Source organism: Ornithodoros turicata, chromosome 2 (assembly GCF_037126465.1).
Source record: "Ornithodoros turicata isolate Travis chromosome 2, ASM3712646v1, whole genome shotgun sequence".
Taxonomy (NCBI): Eukaryota; Metazoa; Arthropoda; class Arachnida; order Ixodida; family Argasidae; genus Ornithodoros; species Ornithodoros turicata.
Window position 1 is genome coordinate 42,623,017 of NC_088202.1, and position 23,489 is coordinate 42,646,505.

The 23,489-nt window shown below is 47.0% G+C and overlaps 1 protein-coding gene across 1 annotated transcript in view; it reads left to right on the forward strand.

The window, feature by feature from the left end:
- Positions 1 to 23,170, forward strand: part of LOC135385330 (sodium-coupled monocarboxylate transporter 2-like) — a 63,148-nt gene extending 39,978 nt beyond the window's left edge. The window contains exons 3-17 of the mRNA XM_064614586.1: positions 1,205 to 1,273; positions 1,336 to 1,387; positions 1,913 to 1,980; positions 2,680 to 2,760; positions 3,439 to 3,512; positions 3,624 to 3,764; positions 15,655 to 15,784; positions 15,845 to 15,933; positions 15,999 to 16,108; positions 17,467 to 17,534; positions 18,618 to 18,704; positions 19,130 to 19,290; positions 19,379 to 19,476; positions 19,634 to 19,743; positions 22,879 to 23,170. Of these exons, the coding sequence (XP_064470656.1) occupies positions 1,205 to 1,273; positions 1,336 to 1,387; positions 1,913 to 1,980; positions 2,680 to 2,760; positions 3,439 to 3,512; positions 3,624 to 3,764; positions 15,655 to 15,784; positions 15,845 to 15,933; positions 15,999 to 16,108; positions 17,467 to 17,534; positions 18,618 to 18,704; positions 19,130 to 19,290; positions 19,379 to 19,476; positions 19,634 to 19,743; positions 22,879 to 22,992 (1,452 nt within the window). The 3' untranslated portion in view covers positions 22,993 to 23,170. The remainder of the gene's footprint in view (positions 1 to 1,204; positions 1,274 to 1,335; positions 1,388 to 1,912; positions 1,981 to 2,679; positions 2,761 to 3,438; positions 3,513 to 3,623; positions 3,765 to 15,654; positions 15,785 to 15,844; positions 15,934 to 15,998; positions 16,109 to 17,466; positions 17,535 to 18,617; positions 18,705 to 19,129; positions 19,291 to 19,378; positions 19,477 to 19,633; positions 19,744 to 22,878) is intronic.
- Positions 23,171 to 23,489: the final 319 nt, after the last annotated feature.

Below are 23,489 nucleotides of genomic sequence, written 5' to 3' on the forward strand. Positions count from 1 at the left end.
CCGAAGGGACCAGATGTTCTCATTGGGGCGACTTGTAGCTGTTATAATTAAAAAGTCAATTATTGAAAGTTAATTAGGACATTGCCTTAGGAGTTTGCTAGTGCCCTCCTAAGCAGTGCCCTTCAGCATATGCTATATTGCAATTGATTTCCTCTCGAAAAAAGTGACATATATATCTTTCAAAAATCTGTTCGCAGTTATCTGCGACACATTGTACAGCTGACACTGTAAAACGAGAAGTAATCTGTGTGAATAGATTGCATTACACGGAGGAATGAGAGAGGAGAAACACGCTTCTTTGCACAGGAGAAGTGTAAGAAAGAGTGTTGCGTCGCTTTCGACTTAATGTTCCCTATAGCCTCTGCCCCGGAGCCTGTGTCTGTCTCCTTTAAGTTTCTGTTCGCGTTGTATATGCTCCGGATTCACCTGTCGCCCATATCGCGGTTCTCGTGTTTCTACCGAGTTTAGTACCCTAACTTCTGTGTTTCTACCCAGTTAGTTGTAAATCTATGCATAATGTAAAACCCCAAGACTAGGGAACACGAAGTCTTGTGTCTGTGTTGCCCTTGTGTTGTCCCTTCGTGTTGCCTAGTCTCGGGGTTTTACATTATGCATCAACTTCACCAGCTCGCTTGCTTCTTAGCCATCTTTTCATTGTAAATTTATGTCTGCAGCATTTTCTCTTTATAGTGGCTGAGGCTTTTCTACAGAGTTCATTATTCCATTTTTCTTGTAGCTGCTGCTTTTGCATGCATTCCAGCATTCATTTAAAACAAGCGCGCGTGTGAACTGCACATGGGGACACTCATAATACCCACTCAGTGATGTGCACTTTTAACCCGTTTTCGTAAATTTAAGTTTGATTGTCTGTATATATGTAACAACGTCTAGTGCCACGGAACTACCAATTTAACACCATTTTAACATCAGTGTGTGGTTTCTGTTCTGAGTTCCGTTCAGGTATTCCGTATTCTGCATAAAAGTTGCGTTGTTCACATAAATGCTAGAACTACATTTTAGTTTCAGGGCTCCTGCAACTTGCTTTCAAAGTCATGCAAATGTAATTGTAACCTAATTACACTTTTGAGTAACCTACACAGCTCTGGTCGGGACGTACCTGGAACGATGTCCAACTATCGGTGTCTGGGACATTGTGCCAAAGTGTTCTGATTTTAGCCAAGCGTATAATGACATTGTTTTACAGTACCTGGAGAAACGCTTCAAGTCAGTTTTTCTGAGAAAGCTAACGTCGCTGCTGACCATTCTACAAGTGGTAAGTCGGTAATCTGACCATCCGTTTTGAATTTGAACATTACTGTCAAAACATCACTGCAGAGCCTTTATATGGGAATAGTCCTCTACGGGCCGTCGCTTGCATTGGGATCCGGTGAGTAATTTTAGTATGACTTTGCTTGCCACAGCCACATCGCCAATGTGCAACACTGCACGTGCGCAATATATTAATTTCATACGTTGCGTTATTTGACGGTGTTGTGCGAAAACTACAATGTGAAGCCTGGAGGCGGGGCACGACCTTATGCACTTTATGAACTGTAAAAGACAAAATCTAGTAGCAGCTGATAGAGAGTATAGTTTTCGGAGAAAGTCTGAAATTTTCAGGGGCACGAATAGACGGGTGGAAAAACAACCCAACTGGAAGCAACGTACCCAAAAGAGCGTATCCCACTGACGAAGCCAGCCTCAGCGACAGAGCGTGCGTGCACACGTCTACAATAACACGCCGCAAACAGCCAATCGTGCACACATCACTGTCTGTTACTACGAAAAATTAAATTTAAATGCTACTGTGGGAAGACAAAGCACGGCGCCAAGAATAAACAGCCATGAAATCAGAAAGCAGCGCATACGGATACATGAAGACTTTTATTTATGCATTCCCTCGTTCTTTCAGTCACTGGTCTCCCAATATGGCTCTCCATAATTCTCAATGGCACGGTATGTGCCTTCTACACAGCACTGGTAAGACACATTTTGTTTATGTCACTGGATGTGTACGTATTAGGAACTCGACACCGCGAAAATACTTGGTATGTCTGGCATTGGTAAATGGAATGAATGTCCGAACTATGTAGTCATCGTTATCGTTGGTTCCTTTCGTGTCCTGTTCCAACACACCCAGTGACTGGGCTGTGGTCGCGGGGCCTGAAAGTAAATAGTCATCGCGGGACCTGCTTGCAGTGGACAATATGAACCAGTGGTGCTTGGCAATGGACAATATGAACCGGTGGAAAGGCTGCCAAAAAAGACACTTGAAGAAGCATATTGGAAACGCGGAAACCTATTCGCTGATTTTCGCGTCAATATTATACACACGATATTTTGCAGGTTAGCAATTTGGAAGTACGTGCCGTATTATTGGAGACATCCAGCAGTGTGATGCGATGACTACTCAACATATTACAGCGTGATGTAATGTGATGTGATGTGATAGAAGAAGAAAGAAATGGGGACTTAAGTCATATTACAGCGTCTATCATAGCAGAACAGTCGCTTTTCTTTTCTGTTTTTTCTTTATTTTCTTTCTTTTTTTTTTTTTTTTGCCTTTATGGTTGGGGCATAAGCATGGCTACTATGTAGGCAAGGGCCTATTCCTGTGCTCGCCGCCTATGACAGATAGTCTTCCTGAATTCAGTACACGTAGCCTTTCTTTCTGGTTAGGGTGGCATCAAGGCCGTGGTGTGGACCGACGTAGTCCAAATGCTTCTCATGATAACTGGATTCCTCATGGTCATTATTAAGGTAGGAGGACTTACAAGCAACACTTTCATCTCGCCATCGTCAGGGATCCTAGTTTTCCGCATCGAAATATCCGAATCTCGTGTTAGAACATCAGGAATTCCCTGTTTTTTCCCGACAAGAGTTAAGCCTGGTCCGCACTACTGCGTTTCAATATGTCCGTCCGTCAGCGTTTGTGTGTGACGGACGCATGGGTTTCCAATTCACATCCGCACTTCTGCGATGCTGCGTTACGAGAAACAGCTTACAGCCGACTACATGAAGTGAAGTAAAAGAAGATAAGAGCGCGCGGAGGCATGGTTACCGGGACAACGACAGGCATTTTTTGCTTCGCTGCGTCCAAAAATTTAACTCGGCGAACCTATGCGTCCGTCGCTTTGGAATGGGCTTGCGTCGGTTCGTAGACCGACGCAACGCTGACGGACGCATTGAAACGGAACAGTGCGGACCAGACTTTGCACATAGCACTGGTCCGACGCCGGTACAGTAATCACGCCCTGTTGCAATTCTACGCGCGAACGGTGACATCGAGACATTATATAGATGTTTCTTGCAATAAAATTAGTTCCAATCAGTCAAACAAGTCAATCATCATCATCATCATCACCATTAAAAATAATAATAGTAACCATAAAGTGATGGAGCGTAATCCACCAACATCTGTTGTGGATGTGCTTTTAGGGCAGCATTATGGCTGGAGGGATTGACTCAGTTTTCCAAACTGCAAAGGAAGCAGGAACTCTCGTGGTCTTCGAGTAAGATCATTGTTCCTCTGTTATTGTGCCACAACATGTATGTATACTGTGTATGGTTTGACATGAAGCGTGCAGATCTATTTGAGGTTGGTAAAAATGGTGTGGTCATAGTTTCAGCGCCGATGTCCACAAGACTTTCACCTTTTGGAGCATTTTATTTGGTGGTGGAATGCACTGGATAATAGGATTTTGCACGAGCCAAACCATCGTTCAGCGGTATTGTGGCCTACCATCTAAGTCAAACGCAAGAAGGTAAGGAAAAATGATCTGAAAGACGGGAGTTGACGAAAAGTCAGCGCCAGGCCGATTTGGCCACTCTTTGACTGCTATGGCGCCGAAACTCTGGCCACTTTTGTGGATACTTCTTCGCACTGCATTTGAGACCCACCTTTTGTGCACCTTAATCGGAATAGTTTTCATCGTGCACCATATAATAGCGAAGTACGCAGATGCAGGGCGTTCATTGCTGTTGCCCTTGGTGACCGGCCTTCTCTCAGTCGGTACGATGTCTTTCGGACTGTTTTGTTTGTGTGCTGGCGTATATGATGCCTGCACACCACTGGCTACAGAATTGGCTACATAAAAGGGACATTGGCTACTTTTGATAGATGTCGCCTGTATGTTGGTGGAAGCCAACTGGAGCAGGTGGCACATCACAAGTTTCTCGGCGTAACTCTATCATGGAATTCGTCGTGGAAGCGCCACATAGACGTTCTTGAAAAGAAAGTCCAACGCTGGGTCAACGTCATTCGTCACTTCGCAGGTATGAGATGGAGACGAGACGAGAAGGATCTCCTCATGCTGCACAATGGCCTGGTTCGTGGCTCAGTAATGTACAGTCTTCCCGTCCTGCAGACTTCCTCAGACACTGGTACAAAGGATTCGAGCCCTGTTCGCACGACGCCTTCGGGTATGTCTCGGGGTCCCGCGAGGCGCTGAAACCCGCCTGGTAGTTGCTGAGGTCAGGGACATCCCCATTGAGGTTCTCCGTACTCGGGAAACTGTACGCCACTATCTGCGTCTACGTGCCCATCATAAACGTCACTCTCGGATTCGCAAGCTTCACGCTAGACGGAACGCGACGGTTTACGCTTCTATAACATCATTCAGACCTAATATTCCCAAATTCATAGTCGACCCAAAGCACCTCCATGGACGTTGCCATCGCCGCTTGTCACTGTCTCCATACCCGGCCGCAAGAACAACAAAAAGAGCTATCCTGATGTTATCCTTAGGCAATTTACCCTTGACTTCATCGAGGTTCAATACTGCAACGGTACCGCTGTATACACGGATGGATGTGGATGAATGATGGACCAGGGACACTTCATCTTCAGCCTTTGCCATTCCATCAGAGTCCGTTACAAGTGGTTGTCGTCAGTCTCACCGCACCTCATCGACATCCGCTGAACTTTATGCCATCATGCTATTCTTGACATATGCCGAAGACTGTGAACCGCGGAAATGGGTAATTTATACCGACTCCAAAGCAGCTCTCCTGTGCATTAAAAACATGGGCGTCCGCGGTTCCCTTTCCTCAGTGGTGATAGATGTCCTGTGCGCCCTGAAGTCTCTACAAGATCGCTCTCACTACGTTGCCTTTCAGTGGGTTCCAGGGCATTGCAGAATAACTGGGAACCATGAAGCTGCCGCTGCCGCTGAACATCAACAACGGCCTTCTATGTCCATTATACTCTCGAGAGGAGACAGAAGATCTCTCCTCCAGCAATTGTCTGATTCCTGGTCTAACCTCCAGTGGCAACACGACATTCCAACCATGTCCTCTTTGCGAAGTGTAGACCCAACACTGTCAAACCGGCTGCCTGCAATGCTTCCTCGTCCCCTGAAGTCGCTCATCCACAGCCTACGTCTGAATGTGGCCTTCACTCCGTTCTATCGCTACCAGCTAGGCTGTGAGGCTAGCCCTATGTGCAACGAGTGTGGTATACTTGCCAACGTAGAACGCACACTCCTCCGCTATCGGACATATATCAGCGAGAGGTGTACGCTGCAGTCACAGCTTGCCACCCTTGGCTGCCGCCCCATCAACTTGTCGAGCATCCTCGGCCCTTGGGAAACCTCGGCAAACTCCAGGGCGGCCTTACGTCATGTAGTTGTTTTTTTTCAGGCGACTGGCCTAAAGGACTCATTGTGACCCCAACAGCGCTCTCGGACATTCCCACCATCACGATCGCCATCGCCGCTCCGATCATCACCGTCATCGCTCACCATCGTCATCACTCCTCGTTGTCAGCACTCATATTAGACCCCCTAGCTATGGGGTAGCGTTCCACTCCTAGAGTGCAAAACCTCCCCACTTCATCGTCAGAATATAACTGTTGTTGTTGTTTTTGGCTACTTTTGGCTACTGTCTCATGGTGCGGTAGTGACTTTTCAGCATTTTGACCTGGCAACCCTGATTCGAACCCCCACCTTCCTGTTCGACACATACCCAGGCCTTGTTCATGAAGACACGGACACCACATTCGCTCTGCCCCGTTATCTCTTACATTTCTTCCATGAATATTCACACACAGAGGCCTACGTCTTGAAGTGTAGCTGTGTGAAATAAGATGTTATTTGAGAGCAAAAAAACAAAAACAAACAAAAAAAAACAGCGGCATGACCGGGCCAAGGTCGTGCTGAAGACTGGGAGGAGGTGCTGGTTTCGAATTCTACCACCAGCTGTGCTGTCTGACGTTTTCCCTGGGTTTTCCGAAGCCTTGCCAGACGAATGTCGGCACAGTTCCCCGCGAAGTGGACCCAGGACGCATATTAACCCACTGTCCCCCACGCCTTCTTGCTGTCCTCTCTCCAAATGTCCACGTCTGTACACCGCTCATAGCCACAGTTGCTTCGCGGCGTTAACATGGAACCAAAAATATTCACACACAGACAACCGAGGCAGGCAGCATTTTTGGAGGTGTGGGTTCGAGTCCAGCCATCGGCACTCGCTGACCTTTCGTCAATTGCCGTCATACAGATCGTTGCTTGGGCGTTGGTGTGTTTGTCCTTATTGTTCGTGCAGTTCCTGCAATAAACATACTGCGTTGCAGCCCCCAGTCTAGCCTAGCACAGACTTCCCCTGAAAATACTATGCTTTATAGCTCAAGTTGTTTTTTGTGTTCAGTGCTGTAGAAGCTGGTAGGCAAATGCGAAGAAAAAGTCTAACTCGAGTCATAAGTACTACTGTCCCTGCAGGCCCCCACTCCCACCCACACAATCCCTTAAAGGGGTTGAGAAACCACACGGATAAACTTTGTCTCTGGCAGGGTCTGTACGCCTCACTCCACGCACTTCGTACGCAAAGTCCCACATCCCACATCGTATTATTTTGTATGCTACCGAGTTCTTAAAATCGCCCATTTCCCGGGCCACCAAGCTGTACCACGGTTGCTCGATGGCTCTACGTCATAACGCTTCCGCTCATTGCCGCTTCCGTTCCGAGCACTTTGCCGCGCCGCTTCCCAGCGTTCGCCACGTCCCTGTTAGGCCGCGTACGTCCGCGTATGGCCGCGTCAAACGTTACGTGATGGAAGGAATCGGAGAAAATATATTTTCGGTCCAACTGCACACCTTTACCGATGCAAGCCCACGACCATCTCCATAATACACGACCATAACACTCGCGCCTAGCCCCAGCGCCACTGATGTAGTTTCGCCAAGCGGCCGCCCCGCGTTTGTGGCGCTGAATACGGGACCCTCGGCAGACGACGCATGCTATGCCGATACCGCTGCTGACGTCATTCGCGTTTGGTTTTTGCTATTTTTCACACGGTGGACAGTGTTTGTCTCCAGTACATGGTTTGTGCATGGTGCAGACGTGATGGTGTACTGCAGCGTCCCGCTTTGCAAGCCTAAGAAAGCAGTGTCGAACACAAGTATTTCATTCCACGAGTTCCGCTCAAATGCTGTCTTACGGGAGAAGTGGCTCGAAATATATCGTGGCGTCATGACACAAGTAACTTCATTGCGAATTGCGATTGTTTCATTTCATACAGGATGCACTTTATGGATGGCAGTGTGCACCATAAATAGTTTTATCTAATATAGCTGAGTACCTTTTACGCATCTCTCTCTGAAAAAAACGAATAATGAACCGTGGCCTCCGACCAGGGGTGGACATAAATGCATTTTTTGAGTATTTATATATAAATACAAAATACTTTGTTGAAAGGGGTGTTTAAATACTCTTCATAAATACTTTTCGATAGGAGTATTTAAATATAAAATATACAGTATTTAAATGCCGTAACTAGTACCATAAATACTGTGATGAAGATGTCATCTGGAATTACAGAAATAACGATGAACATAACAACAAGTCAGCAAGGAAAAATAGCATTTATTTGTTAGATTATCACGGTAATTTTAATATTAGAAGTTTTTGACTGCATCACTTAGGATTCTTGTGTTTGATGAAGATGCTTCGTACAACAAAGTAATCAGCCGCGACCATTGTCTGCAACAGCGAAAAACTCTCCATCTAAAATCGTTTTTCGCCTGCATGCTAGCTTGAACACTGCGTGTTCTCGGCATTTCAAGGCCGAAGACTTTAGCATCGGCGCAAAGCGCAAAATTCTCAGACGTGGCACCGTGTTTACGTACGGTACGTACGGTTACGTACGTTTACGTGTCTACGGTACCTACGTTTAGTGATCACGAAGTTTACACAGCCTTTCATCTCCCAGGAGTGCAAAACGAACACAAAAAGGCACCAAAAGGTAGCGTCGCAGAAAAGCCACCATCAAGAAAAATTCTCAGAGTGGCTTCTATCCGAACAGCATAATAAAGGTTAGCAGAGCATTGTAATGGCAAACCGCAAAAGAAGAAAAAAAAAGTGTAAAAGTAAAATAAAAAGGGACCAATAAGTAGGAAAACAAAACAAGCAACTGCTGATTTAAAACTGAAGTGCTTGCTTATACAACAAATTCTGTTGGACGCCGTAACAGGTGTCAGTCATCTCTTTGTCGGGAACAGTTTCTTCTTAGGGTCGCATTCACCCATTCTCTTCTAACTGCCCTGTGTGTTAACACGGAACGCCTCTCACGTGAAACGTAAAGCCTGAACGCGCTTGCGTCTGACAATCATAAACGCATGATAACTGGCCCAACATACAAGGTGCTGCTGCCAAGTTTATGTGTACGATGTACGGCACATAGTGCGCGAGTTTCACAGTTTCACATGCCACCTACGCTTCAAAGCACAGCCTGTTTCTGAGTATTGTCGGGGATTAAGAGGGAGCAACTCAGCAGGACAACCGAGGTGTTTATTCTGCCCAGCAAGAAGAAGCAGGCACGCGCGATCATTCAGATGCGAGCACGATCAGGGCATCGTCTTCATTATCTTCACGACATTACCCCCCCCCCCCCCTTCTTCGGAAGGCTGGGCTGGAGGTTCGGCCGGCCGGACGAAAGGCTTCATACGCAACACGTGAACAACTTGGGTTCCACGTGAGCGGCGGTCAGGCGGCGGTACAAGGGGTGTGACCTCGTAGTTGAGAGGGGAGAGCTGCCGCATTTGGCAGGTACAGCTCGAAGCAGAGTTAACTGGAACGCCGCGTCGACCAGCGGAGCAAGGGGGGAGCCACACTGGCGGCGTCTAGTAGAAATAAAGGGCGAGGAGGTTTTGACATTTCCATTCTACTCGGAGGGGTGTTTGCTGTGGCGTGCCGAACAGTGCGCAATCGGGCTGGCGTTATCAACGCTGCGCTCGTTTGGTTTTTGCGACCGTGCCTGAGGGATTGCGAAGAATCGATGATATCCCGATGGCGCGTGGCAGGTAAGCACGTGCGAACCAGTCGTCTCTCACCCCTCCCAAACTTCCAAAATTACGGCGAAGTGATCCAGACGACGAAAATTTTCAGAAAAAGGACTGATGTGGGGCAAAAAAAAATAAAAAATTAAAATAAAAATGCGATTTACGAAAGGTGGGAGACGCAAATTGGGGAACATGCAGTCGAGGTACGAGCGAACCTCTGCTGACGAAAATTGAAGTGAGGACAAAGGTCATGGTGAATTTGTCTAGCTCTGATGATTATTCACTACACCAATAATAAAAAACCTTCACGGTGACTCCCTGCACGGTATGCCAGCATACACACACAAAAAAAAATTGTGTGTGTACTAATTGGCTGTGCTTCCGAGAAACCCCCGAGAGACGCGATATGCTACACCATGAAAGCATTGTTTTATTATTATATTTAAAAACTCATTACGATGCTTTCGCGATTACCATCACTAATTATTTCAAGCATCTTCGCATCCTCTATTCTGGGCACAGTAAATTTTCCGAACAGAGACAAGCTGTTATTCATTTCATTCGATCACAAAATGAGCGTTTCGGATGACGCGTGCCCATGCGCCATCCCGTATCCAGGCGCGTGACATGCCATCGATTCTCTGCATTATCTCAGACACAATCGCCCAAAACACAAACCCTGGTAGCACACTATGTTGCCGAAACGTTGCCCCAATGTTTTCTACAAACGTTGCATAGACGTCGCTAATGTCCTCTTCAGGCCACGTTGTAGCAACGTTGCTAGAAAATGTTATACAACATTGCGGCAACATGACAACTGCAACATTCCACATAAGGGCAACGTTATGACAACATTTAGGTAATATTGGCAAGAGGTTGGCGGAGGTATTTGTGCGCTATTATTTCTTACTTTTCTTTTTTCTTTTTTGCGTCGGATCAGAGATGCATACTGACTGCAAGCACTTGCACGCCACTGTTAGCCGACTTGAGCTCTGCAAATCTCCGCTTCACTTATACTGGAGTGGGGCTAGGGGAGACCGCTTGGGCAGGCGCCCACAGCTCCCCATAGAGTCCATAGTTTGAGATAATTCAGGCAACACTGGACATACAACCAATGAAAATGCGTCGTGATGCCTAGCAGCCAACCAATCAGCAACCTTTCAGTTTGGCTCGGCTTTCGGCCGGCCCTGGCTGCCATTGACTTCTACTGGTTTTCATACCTGGCGCCCGTTATTCCAAAATAACTAAGACATTTTTGATAGGCGAAATACATATTTATTGATGCAACGTATAAACTCAAATGTTTGACTCATATATTCACCGTGCGTACAGGACGTTTCGTTCCTTGAATAGACAGCAACCAAATCAAGTTCGAACTTGCAAAGCACACATACAGTCTACTTCTGGAGGCGAGCGAAGTCCACGAGTGCGTGCGTTTCATAGATGAGCATCTTCTTCTCATTCTGGCGATGCACCGTAGGTCACACAGTCACGGGAAATACTTTTGTCGTTACGAACACTCTCTTCTTAGTCAGTGTATTTGAAAATGCGACAGCGCTCGAAAGTGTTCCTCAGGCGTCAGCTCACCAAGCATTCCAGTTCCGACCCGGCAAGAATGTCCGTAGGTTGACACTTTATCGGAGATCAGTACATGGCCAGAGTCACTATAGCTCACGAACAAACCCCCCGTACACTTCCTCTTTGGTCGTTTTGGTCAACCGACATCGGCGAGCCGCGGAGACGCAGCGACGTTGCTTGGAGCTGCCCGCCTGGCCGACTGCCCAGTCTGCCCGCGAAAAGGGAGCTGTCAGATAGTTCGAAACTTTGTCAACCAATCCCGGAGCGCGCATCCTCCTTTGGCCAATGGGCATCCGTCATGATGCCTGACGATGTAATACCACGTGACTGTGACGTGATTTTATTTTTCTACTGCCGCAAATGCGGGGAGCTGTGGAGGCCTGGCTTGGGTATCCCTGTAGGTATCCCGTTTGGACATAGAGATACTGTCATCAAGCAGTAGGCTCTATTTGCGAACAGGATGAGGCATATACTAAAATGCAAAGTGTTGGGGGCATGCTCATTAAGTGTAGCAGTGCGTGCAACGTTTGCAACGGTGACCAGGATGCGTTCTTGTAGTTAGCCCTTGCATCTGCAAGAGTCAAGTGCACTCAACAACATTTTTGACACCCCTCCCTGTCATGTACTGTGTTTTTAATTCAAGCTTTCGTCTCTAATGTAATTACCTACTGTTTGGAGCTGTAAAACCGGTAGGTTTCCTCTGTGGGTAAGAGTGTTACGCAGTGTTATGTTGCTGGAAAGTCAATAAACAACGTTCAGGAAACGTAGAGCCGCAATATTCCTCCAACGTTGCTCTGCAATGTTGTATGAACATTGGTGAATGTCAAGTAACGTTGGTCCACTTCTGACAATGCTGCAGGAACGTTCGGCCGCAACGTTGCTCAAATGTTGACCTTCCATGTTGCTTGAACATTGCTGAATGTCAAGTAACGTTGGTCCACTTTTGATAATGTTGCAGGAACGTTGCGAAATGTTGATAAACGTTGCCCCACATTGGACAACATTCGCAACATTGCTGCAACGTCGAGGCCACAATATGTGCTACTAGGGAATAGGCGCAGCGTTGATAATGCCAGCTTGATTGGGCACTGTTCGGCACATCACAACGAACACCTCCCCCTCCCACACCTCCCTCCGACTGAAATGGAAATGTCGAAACGCCCTCTCCCTTTATTTCTGCTAAAGGCCGCCAGGGTGGCTCCCCTCTTGCCAGCCCCCCACAGCTCTCGCAAAATCTGTATCAAAATGCGTGTTACTGCGCACGAAGCAATCCGTGCCTCTCTATTGGTCGGACGCCACAAGCGTGTCCGGATTGGTTGCCAGAATTTGAAAACGGCACTTCGCGCTACCTCGCCTGCGTGCTGCGTTCTCCTTCGGCGGTTTCATTTGAAATCTGAACGGTGGGCGCCGCGTTGGCGGTGTCTTTCGTTGGGAGGCAAGTGCGTTCGCCGATCGCCGTTTTATCCGTGTATTATGGTGTCTTTTATCGTGTTGTACTGTGTCTCGCCACAAGCATCGGTCTACGAAGAGCCAACCGGATTTCAAACTGAAGTGTTGTCGTGAATTCTGGCTCGATGAACATGTTCGAGCGCCGTCAGATCTGCATAGCGGTGACAAGAAAATACGATTCATGAAGCAGCATTTTATGTTTGACGTGTAGCAGGCAAGGACATGATGATCAAGCGATTGTGCGCAAGTATGTGACAGTTGTTCGTTGCTGGGAATAAGCTGTGTCGATATGCGTATTTTGCAAGTTTTAACTTTGTTCCAGTGTGCTAGGAAGCGCTACGCAATGGACTCAGTACGCTCAGTGCATGTACATGTGTCAACCTGCCGATTGTGTCAGTATAAATAAATTTGTTCATTACGACACTTTTCACAGTTGTTTGGGAATCACGGAATAACTTTACGACGTGCATGAAAGCTAGTAGACTTAGAGGCTTAGAGGTGAGGGGTAGCCTGTACAGGCCAGTATGGAAAGCAGAAGTCAGCAACAGCCAGAACCGGTCGGGCTGCGAGCCGGACGGAAAGACTTCTGATTGGAGGATTGGGGAAGCAATCGCTGCACTCTCATTGGTCGTGTGCCCAGTGTTGTGTGAATTTAGCTATACTATGGGCTCTATGGGGAGTTGTGGAGAACTGCTCTTGCTCCGCCGGTCGAAGCGGCGTTCCAGTTAACTCTGCTTCGAGCTGTACGAGCCGTAGGAAGGGAAGCCGAGCGGTCGGGAGGGGCACCTTCGTCCCCGGAGGACGACAGCATCGGGGTGGTCTTTCGTCCGCTCCGAAGCTCCAGGAAGGAACGTAAAGCGTCGGAGATGGGAAAAGGTCCGCACCTCCACCAGTTATGTCGGGGATTAAGAGGGAGCAACTCAGCGGGACAACCGGGATGTTTATTCTGCCCAGCAAGAAGAAGCAGGCACGCGCGATCATTCAGATGCGAGCACGATCAGGGCATCGTCTTCATTATCTTCACGACAGTATTTAGTTTCAGAACTCTAACCTCTACATGAACAGAGAACCTGCGACAATACACAAACATGTACGCACGAAGAATTAACCACAAGGACCACTCATATTGCACACAGCTGAGCTACAACAGGCGCTCTTCTGGGCTTCTGGGTCTCGCAAGTGGCGCCCCTGGCGGGCGCTCCGCGCGTAAATACGTCACTTGCGCTCCTCGAGGCGCGGACGGAAGTCCCATATGCGAACGGGCGAGTGTTATGCTCGTGTATTATAGAGATGGTCGTGGTACCTACATACGGAGAATCAGCGCGGAAACGCGAACGCGGCGCGGTAAACTCTTGCCGCTGTGCGGGAAAAGCCACCTCCGGTTTCCGCTTTTTGGCGATCGCGCAGTGCACGATTTTTAGCGGCATCCGCACATGCTCGGCCCATCAGGAAGTAAACGGAAGTCGCGTGCATTCTTGTTTTCTTCCGGCCTCCCGCACGGAGAGCATTGACGGCGTCGTTGACTGGAAGGTATGTCGCAGTGATGCCCACGTTTTTCAGCCGGCGAATTTATGACGTAAATAAAATGTCATTGCTGCCTACATTATAGAGCGTCGCATTAAAATGACTTTTTGGGTCGACACTGGAATAAAATTTGGGAGTGCAGGTAAGTAAAGTGTAAGATATTGACTGTCACAGTGTCTGAAACTTGAAAGCTAAACATCGTTCACAAGAAAAGAATGCGTTATCGCCACAGCGAGTGAACCCAAAACCTGCGTTTCTTGCGTCTGCGATGTTGATTTCGCAAAAGCTCAGATGTAAGAAAGGAAACATTCACTACAGTCAGTAGCTCGACTTCGCTGTCGTTCGCCACCTTATCAAGCTCTCGCTGTGGCGTGAAGAGTCGCAGGCGGAGGCAGTATAGCTGGGGCGGCATGCATACAAGGTATATCTAAACTGGTAGCGAAAACTAGCGAAAATACCAAATCAGACCCATCGGCAAGGCCACCAGCAAGAGGCGCGAGCGATCCTGGGTGTTGACAGTAGAGGTACGGTTGTAAACAGAAAAACTTTACAACATGGGCGTCGCTTGTGTGTGAACTAATAGGTTATTCATAATTTCAATGTAGAAAAAACTTTCTGTTGCCCCGCTCGTGCACATATAGAGATCATCTACCACTCAGTACATTTCCGTATCCTGCTCCTTTGCGCATGTGTCACAGTTGGGGGTGTTTATCCATGCGTCTCTGTATCCGTACCGTGTGTCCGTGCATTGTAATACGGAGTTCGTACACTCTTTGGGTCAAACAGGAAGCGACGTTCACATCTCCGTGCTGTAGACCAAGATTAACACGTGTGAACAGGTGAATACAATGCATCCCCTGTTGCTGGCCCCGCGAATAAAAAGATTTCGTCATGGGACGAGCGGCCATGATAGTGTGAGTGTTAGCAGGAACCAACTGTGCACCAACGATGTCGTGTTTTGTTGCAATGGACCGTGACCTATAACGGCCACTCATTGAATAAATGCAAATGCCTAATCACTAGGTGTACGTATAGCTCTGGGTGAGAAATGAGCCTTATGTGAACCTTCCTAATTTCTGTATGGTCATCACGATGCCTTTCTGTTTGGAGTTGTCAAAATCTGTGATAACCGTATGTATTTGGAATTGATATGATTGATTAAACCTGATATGCTTTATTTTTCTGTGTTCTCGTCTGGTATTGTTGACTGGGCGCGGAGAAGGGAATACAGAGCAAGCGAAGTGGGCCAATGTAAACGTGCATGGCTAATTATGCACTAATTATTATTCATACTAGTGACGTCATCTCTGACGTCATTTATTTACAATTGTAGTAGTCCGCGCAACGAATGGATGGCGCTGACCGTCTCAATCATGGCGTCATTCTGAAGACACAGGGGCCTATGGGAGTTGCGCTACCTGTTTAAATATACCTTGATGCATACACGTCCGCTTGCGGCAGGCGGTTGCGCACATCTCTACCGCATGTGGGTACGCGGCCCAGGCGTCGTCATGAGGACGGGAAATTACGCACTTCCGTTGCGCGCTCGGTACGACGTCATACTGAGATTTGGCGAGGAGGAGGAGGCGAGCCAAGAAAGAGTGAAAGGATCTCCTCATACTCAAAGTGTTATAACTCCGTGACGCACGAGCGCAGCGCGAAGGGGCTTCGACGGAGATGCTGCCTTGACATTGCGGTGCTAGCCGGTTTTTGCAGCTCCACTTGTTGAGCTTCGTCTTTGCTGTTGTTGTAATATACCGTGTACGTGGGTAAATGGAATGCCCTCTTCCCTTTGGTTTATGCTATGCTATTGTGCTTTTGCTTTTTCCAGAGCACTCTACGCTAACATGCTTGGCATAAGTTTCACGGTGGCACTATCGTGCGTTTGTGGGCTGGTACTCTTCTCTGTGTATCGTCACTGCGACCCAGTCAAGGCATCTGTGATACGCAAGTATGATGAGGTATCCTTTATTGGTGGTGCAGAATATAAGCGAGCTAACAATACCGCGAACGGTTTCCAGTTAATGCCTCATTTTGTGGCGGAAAACCTAAACTATATGCCGGGTCTCTCTGGACTTTTCGTTGCGGCTGTTTACAGTGGATCGCTCAGGTAAAAGACGATTTTGAGGCTTTATTAAAATCTACTTTAATTTACCATGGTTTCTTCCTCTTCAGCACTATGTCTTCAGGGTACAACTCTATGGCAGCTATCACTTGGGAAGATTTCATTCAGTCCAAATTCAAACTTTCACCAGCGGCTATAGTATGGACTACAAAAGGAATTGGTAGGTATCAATGTGTGGACAATTTCCTGCGCACAGCCAATGGACATCAATGGAAAACAAATCGAAGGTAGTTGTAGATCAATACAAAATAGGACCTCTCTTAAAGAGCTACTTGCTCGTCCACATGACTCCCATTTATTTTATTGTTATTATTTTATTAGTTACTTTATTAACTGGGCTCTGAAGTACAGTGTGAGCCAGCGGACATATATGCTCTTTCTGATTACATTAAAAAATACTGGGCGATGGTGATGTGATAAGGAAACAAAATGGGGATGTCGTAGGGCGATGTCTGGCCTAACTTGGTTTTGTAGGTTGTCTCCATGTGTGCACAAGCAACACTAAGCAAAGCCTTCGGTTAATACCATCCGTTTGAATTGCTACCCAGTTTGATCCGAAACTCGAAACATCCAAAATGTGACATCTGATACCATAATTGAAAAAAATCACGTCCCTCCCCAGGACTCTAATCATGACTTGGTTTCATATCACCACTGCTGCTCGAAACTATACGTAACACGATGAACTACGGCGCAATCCCGTTAATTCGAACTCAAGGGGGACTGAAGATTCGTACTAATAAGGCGAAATTCGAACTAGTGGGAGTCGCTCTGAATGAGGAGCCGATGCGGTGGTAGCGCGTACTAGTTGCATCGGAGGAGCTTCAAGGCCAGGGGCGGATCCAGGGAAGCTTCTCGGGAGGTGTGTGTGTGTGTGTGTGAGAGAGAGGAGGGGGGGGGGGGGAAGCACAACGCGTCGCGTTTGCGCACAACGTTGTGGTGGTGCGTTCCTTGCTCTTCTTTTCCCTCGCCTTTATAAATAATGGTCTAAAAGTAAACGTGCCTCTCACATGCAACAGCGCAACCATCAGCGCGCGGCCGTGAGGGAGCGTAGTTGGGCGCGGCCGGACAATCCCGTTCGAATAAACCGCTGCGCACGTTCATGCGTTCGAATTACCGGACGTTTTCCCCCATTCAAATACACATGAACGGGACCCGAGCACCAGTTCGAATTATGAGAGTTCGAATTAACGGAGCTACGGGGCAGCGGCTAAAAGTATTTCGTTGTAGCGGGAGTTAAAATACATTAGTCTCTGAGGGCCTCAGCCGGGGAATACAAATTATTTCGCTCTATCGCGAATTTCATTATATCGCGTTTCGTTATAACGAGGTGCGACTGCCAACAATTATAGCATTGTACCATCGTGTTATCCGTTTTCCTTCTACTGTTTTGTTTTCTTTTCCAAAATGAGCAGGATAAAGAACTCATTAATGTCTCTGAGTGCACCACCTTATTAATCTTAACCAGCTCAGTACTGTTTACATGAGCCAACCTCCAATATCTTTACCGTATTTCAGCGGCTGCGTACGGACTTCTCGCCATTGTCATTGCCTTCCTTGCCAGTTTTCTCTCATCTGTACTTAGGGTAGGTGCCAGTTCAGTTGTTGCCAAGTTCACACTTTTGAGCAGTGTTGTAATGGTCACATGTAATGGTTGTAATGGTCACAACAGTAATTGATACTTTTTCGGTATCGGAGTGTGTATCGCGATACTTTTTAAAATCTGTATCGGAAGAGTATTTCCCTTACAAATTTATGGTAGCACGATCTCTGTATCGTTACCGATACGATACCGATACCTTTTAGTGCCCCACCCTTTCTTCACCGACCATATTTTTCACTCTTATTCACTGTCAATGGTCCACCTAGCCCTCGACAAGAAGCCTGTGGACACGCCTACGTGCTCCGTAACCGGAATTATGGAATTATATCGAGACACATGTTCACTGTTTTTCTTTGAAACTGGAGGAAATAACAACACTGTGTTCAACAAAAGAGTTGAGGTGAATGAACAGAGGTCAAGTCTTTGACAGTGCGCTCTGGATTCCACTGCTAAGCTGCCGGGTCGCGCTGAGTCACGCTCACATATACTGTGGCATTGTTAGCTTCGGATAGGATTCCTTGGTCATTGGACTCCCGGGTACGTGTGGGCATGACAGTAACATAATTGTCATATCGGCCTCTGTCAGCTGCCGGAGAGACCACGGCCTGCTAGAATGGCAGAATAAGACTTTGAGAACAAGCTATTCATAAAAGTCAAGCGAAGTGTCCGAACTACATAATAAATATGCTGTCCTTTTACTGCAAAACTGTTGACGTAAAACGATATTTCTATGTTGCATCAACTTTGTATTTCAAACAAAAGTATCACGCAAAGTATCGCATTACTTTTTTTAGTAATGGTAGCGGTACTCAGTTACTTTAAAAAAGAAGTATCGATATCGGTATTTCGATGCTTTTTACTCAAGTAACGAGTATCAGTATCGCGATACCATATTTCGGTAACGGGTACAACACTGCTTTTGAGGTGCAAAGGGAAACCTCTTGCACAATATCAAGGCAGTGCCACACTGTGCACGTTATACGTACGATAAGCTAGTATGCCATTTATTCACTAAACTCAATTCATTCACTAAGATATGCTCATGCCCTCCCTTACATTTTCCAAGGCATCTTACGTACTGACAGGAGCCGCAGGTGGAGCTACGGGTGCATTGTTCTTTATTGGGGTTCTGTTCCCGTGGTGCGGAAAGAAAGTAAGTCTTGTCCTTAAAGGGGCGGTCGCATCCAAAAACACATATATGAAACAGCTATACCTCTATGTTCAGCATCAACCGACAATCTACTTTGCTATTTGTTTTTTTCGTCCGATAAAGGCGCCGGCCAGACTTCCGCACCGCCGCGGCATCCCTTTTCTCAAAGTCGTGCCCTCATTGGTTCTTAGGGAGTGACGTTTTGTCGTTTTTCCAGAGAGTGAATGCCGGCATACTCTCAACATCCGACGTCTGCTCTTGTCATGTATACTCCGTCGAAGAGCAGTCAAATCACGCCACTATTTCGCGTGGGGTTTTCGTTTTTTTTTGGGGGGGGGGGATTTTTTTAGTTTCAAATTGGAACGGATGCAACCGTCGCTTTAAATAATTACCAACTCATGTGCTCACACATCATGTGACTTGAACAGGCTGCATTGCTGTCGCTATTGCTGGGCATGGGAGTATCAGCTTGGATCAGCGTTGGATCCATCATCTATCCCAAGCAACCCGCGGTAGCACGAACAGGATTGGACGGGTGCACTTTCAACTATACCTTGAGGGGTCCATCACAAGGATGGTACCCTACAGAGTAAGTTGTCAAAGTTTACAGTATGGCATTCCTATATATGAACCAGTAAACACTCAGGGAAAAATAGCTGATTTCTTTCTGAATGCAGAGGAATTCTAAAGTTGTACCACATAGGCTACCCTTGGGTACCAGCTATCAGTTTCTTCACTACCCTTGCAATGGGCATGCTCATTCCATCGCTTTTCGGTAAGATTGTCTCTGCACTATCTGCGTTTCCGTAGAAACTCGTATTTCCACATCTTAACGTAATAGTCCCCTACGAACCTGAAGTGCCAGGAAGAAACAAAGTAGCGAAAACTGTGATGTGACTGCTGCAGGACATGTATATGCTTGCTAAATGCAGGTTTTAAGAATGCTGACCCTGTGGACCCCAAGTTGCTCACGCCAGTTGTGAGGAGGTTCTACACCAGACCAGGAAGATCTGGAGAGACAACGCTTAACGACAAAGCGAAGGTGGGTGCGGCAAAATAAATACGAGGTCCTCGTACAAATGCTTTGCTCCAGGGAGGCTATGCTCGCTGATTGCCGAGATAACTTGACGTGTCGAGAAAGGTAAGCCGAACGCGCTTACTGGTCTGCGGGGAGCACCGTGCACTCCGCTGTTCAATATGTCGGCACAGTTCCCCTAGAAGTCGGCCCAGGACGCACATTTCCCCAGGGCGTCAGTCGTGACGTTGCCCACATACGTGAGGCCGACAACGGCAAGCCCCCTCACCACCACCACCACCACCACCAATATGCTATAATTATTAGCATACAGTCGAGACGGGGAGGTACCTGGGTTCGAAACCCGTTGCCGGCTGTGCTGTCTGGTGTTTTTCCTGGGTTTTCCTCAGACGCTTTCAGACATATGTTGGCACAGTTCCCTTAGAAGTTGGCCCAGGACGCACATTCCCCAGACCGTCAGTCGTGACGTTGCCTACCTCTGTTGACGTTGCCATCACCACCAATAAACGCGGTTCCTACCACTTATAAATTTCTGACACAACGCGTGAATCCCGTTCCTTTTGTGTCGGTGTCAAAGTAACGGCATCTTTTGTGGCGCAATATTTTTGCACCTTTATACCCCTTTAAATAAAATTAAACAAAGTACCAAAAATTGTGTGCACCACCACTTTAAACAGCATCCCACCTGTGGCTGCAGCACTGGTACCAAAGCAGCAAACGGTAATAGACGATTTCAGAAAATCCCAGTGCTCCTTGTGCACGCATTGCATCCTGGGCACTTACTGAGTGGGGGAACAAAGAATAATCCTTCATGTTTTGCTTTTGCTGACCTTGACACGTCTTGGACAGTGGACCAGTAGGGGAGAAATCGAAACAGTTTGGAGGCCACCCGTTTCTTTCGTATTAGTAAGCTCCCACAGTTGAAAGCGGCGCCAAGCACTCTGGGATTATCTCAAGTCATCTATTAGTGAGTTTTAGTAAACCAGTTTGCAACGTCCTGGTACGGGACACTGTTGGGGGGTTTAGTACACCGTGAAAGGAGACGGTATGGTTAATTAACGTCGTAGTGCTCTCGCATGGCAAATCCCGAACCCTGAACCGTTCCCTTAGAACAGGCCCCTTAGAAGTCGGCCCAGGATGCACATTCCCCCAGGGCGTTAGCCGTGACGTTGCCTACCTCTGTGAGGCCGGCAACAGCGAGCCCTTTTACCAGCACCACCAATAAGCGCGTTCCGCTTACTCTTCTCGGCGCATCAAGTATCTCGACACTGAACGAACATAGCCTCCCAGGTGTCCAAACACTGATTTTTGACGTACAGCTGCGTCTTCCTTAGTGGTACATATGGGGTGTCAAGAACGGCGTCACGAAAGCGCAATTAATTTAAAACGCTCATAATTTCAAAGCTACTCAAGAAATCGCAATGAGTGAGATGGCGTTGTATAGATAGCAGATAAAAGTTTCATTTGATAATGCACGCGTCACAGGCAATGGTGCGGAGGAACGAATGTCGTCTGTCACGCGTCTGTCACGCGTAGCACTGGGTTCCGTGCGTTACAGCAAAACAAACGAGGTGTCAAACGAATCGTCTTTACGAGATCTAGCTGCATGTGTATATAGCACAAAGAAATTATTTTGCATTTGAGAGTCGAACAGGAAATAGTGTCAACATCTGCATATACGAGACGAAAATATAATCAAAATCAAAGAGCGGGCTCTAAGGAATGTAAAAAGGTGCCACGCACTGCTGAAGAACGTTCTTCACTTTATATAGACCGAGAAAGTAAAAAGGAGGATGCTCGAGCTATAACAGCGACATTACATCCCCGAGGTTACCGACATCTGGGGTTAGAGCTACAACAGGACAAGTCAGACGGACTCCAACCATCACAGACAACGTGTCCGTAGTTAGTAACGTAGCCATAAAAATATTTCGGGATGAGCTCTATGAGAACTTTACATAGGGTAGACTGTAGAGGATTTCACCCTCACGCAAAAGTAGGATTTCGGGAGGGGGGGGTCGAAACCCAGAAACCTCCCTCTGGCTACGCCACTATCCGTAGTTGTGCATCAAACCCAACGGCTGTGACCCTAAGCACAGCCACCGCCACCATTTTATTAATGCATTGGCATTGGAACGGTCATGGGAACAAAAACCCGGTGTCGTCTGTCGGTGTACAGAGGAGTGGAAAGGGCGCCACACGGAGGAGCTCGAGAGGTTGGCGTGAGGACAAAATTCGCTGTGTAGTTGACCGTGAGAATGCTAACACATTTCCGTCGTATTAATGCAATTGATCGCCAATATCTTTTATTCATTTGCTCATGTGTTTACCTGCCTAAGCAAGGCATATACGATGACTTGGTTTTTATTGTCTTACGGATGTCGTAGATTGTCTTCCTTTGCGGGGCACCATTTGCGGCATTGTTTGATCGGCTTCACCTCACTGTTGAAATCGGTTTTGTGGGGAGGGGCAAGCTGCCATAGCTGCCCTAAACTATCATATAATAACCGAAACATGAATGTCGAATTCGGTTTTGTGGGGGCCGCGCTAACCTAAAATCACTGAACTAACCACATAAATACCATAAACACTAAACCACCCTAACATATCATAAACTAACCAAAACTAGTGTTAGTTTAGGCTGCGGCTTCGGCAGTTTGCCTCGCTCCCACAACACCCATTTCGACAGTGAGGTGAAGCCGACTTGCTGAATGGTGACACCAAACAAAGCTATGCCCCAGGCCATTTGCAAGTAGAGAGGGAGAAATGTGCTCTCTGCTCACAACCACTGACTCACACAATCAAGTTAAGAAAGGTATCAAGATACACATCGTTTTGATGGTTTTCAAGGACCATACTCTTAAGCTCAAATAACTCACATTTCGTATAAAGATTGCAGCAGTTGTAAACGCTAAGAAAGCACAACAGGTATTATTCGCTTGTAAACGTATAGCTCGTGTGCATTCAAGCAACGTGCAACATGAGCCATGACGATGAAGTTTGAGACCTCGTCCACCAGCTTGCCTGCATATATGTTATTTTATCTCCAACATGACCTTCAACTTCTACGCAAAATAATGTAGAGAGTGAGGGGAGCGAAGCGCAAGTGTGTATTCTATTACTCCTCAAATTCCATTTCAGAACAAAATACTGCCACTTGGGACAAAGAATAACCAGACTAAAGGCTGCATCAACCCAACTTTGAGGATCTGCAATGAAAAACAACCGCCAAACCTTTCCTCGACGACACTGTGACTGGTGACTGAAACAGCTCCTGAGGATGCAAACACTCAACCAGACATCACTCAATTATTGGCAAATTAATTTCACGAAGAAAAACATATTTCTCTTTGGCGTGGTATTATACGCCCTGCATGTAAGGCGACTTTGCACGAAAGCGATTAAACATGATTAAACACTAAGTGAATTAGTCTTACTTAATAGAATTTTCCTTCCTCAAATCACCACCAAGCTTACCAAAAGATGCAGTTCCGTGGGACCTCGACTGTGCGTCATGTTGCAGACTATGGCGAGATCTGCCGTCATCCATCAAACCATCCAGGTTCAAAGTTGCTTTGTTGCCTAGGCTGCTGATTGTCCAAACTTCAGGAGGGGGAATTAAATTTTAAACTGTGCTGCAGAGCTGTTAATCTGGGACGGTTTCATGTTGACATTTTGGGTTATTGTCACGGGAGCATTGCCGGCAGCAGAGGAGCAAGTGGTTTATCCAGAATCGCAAGCACTGTTCCAAA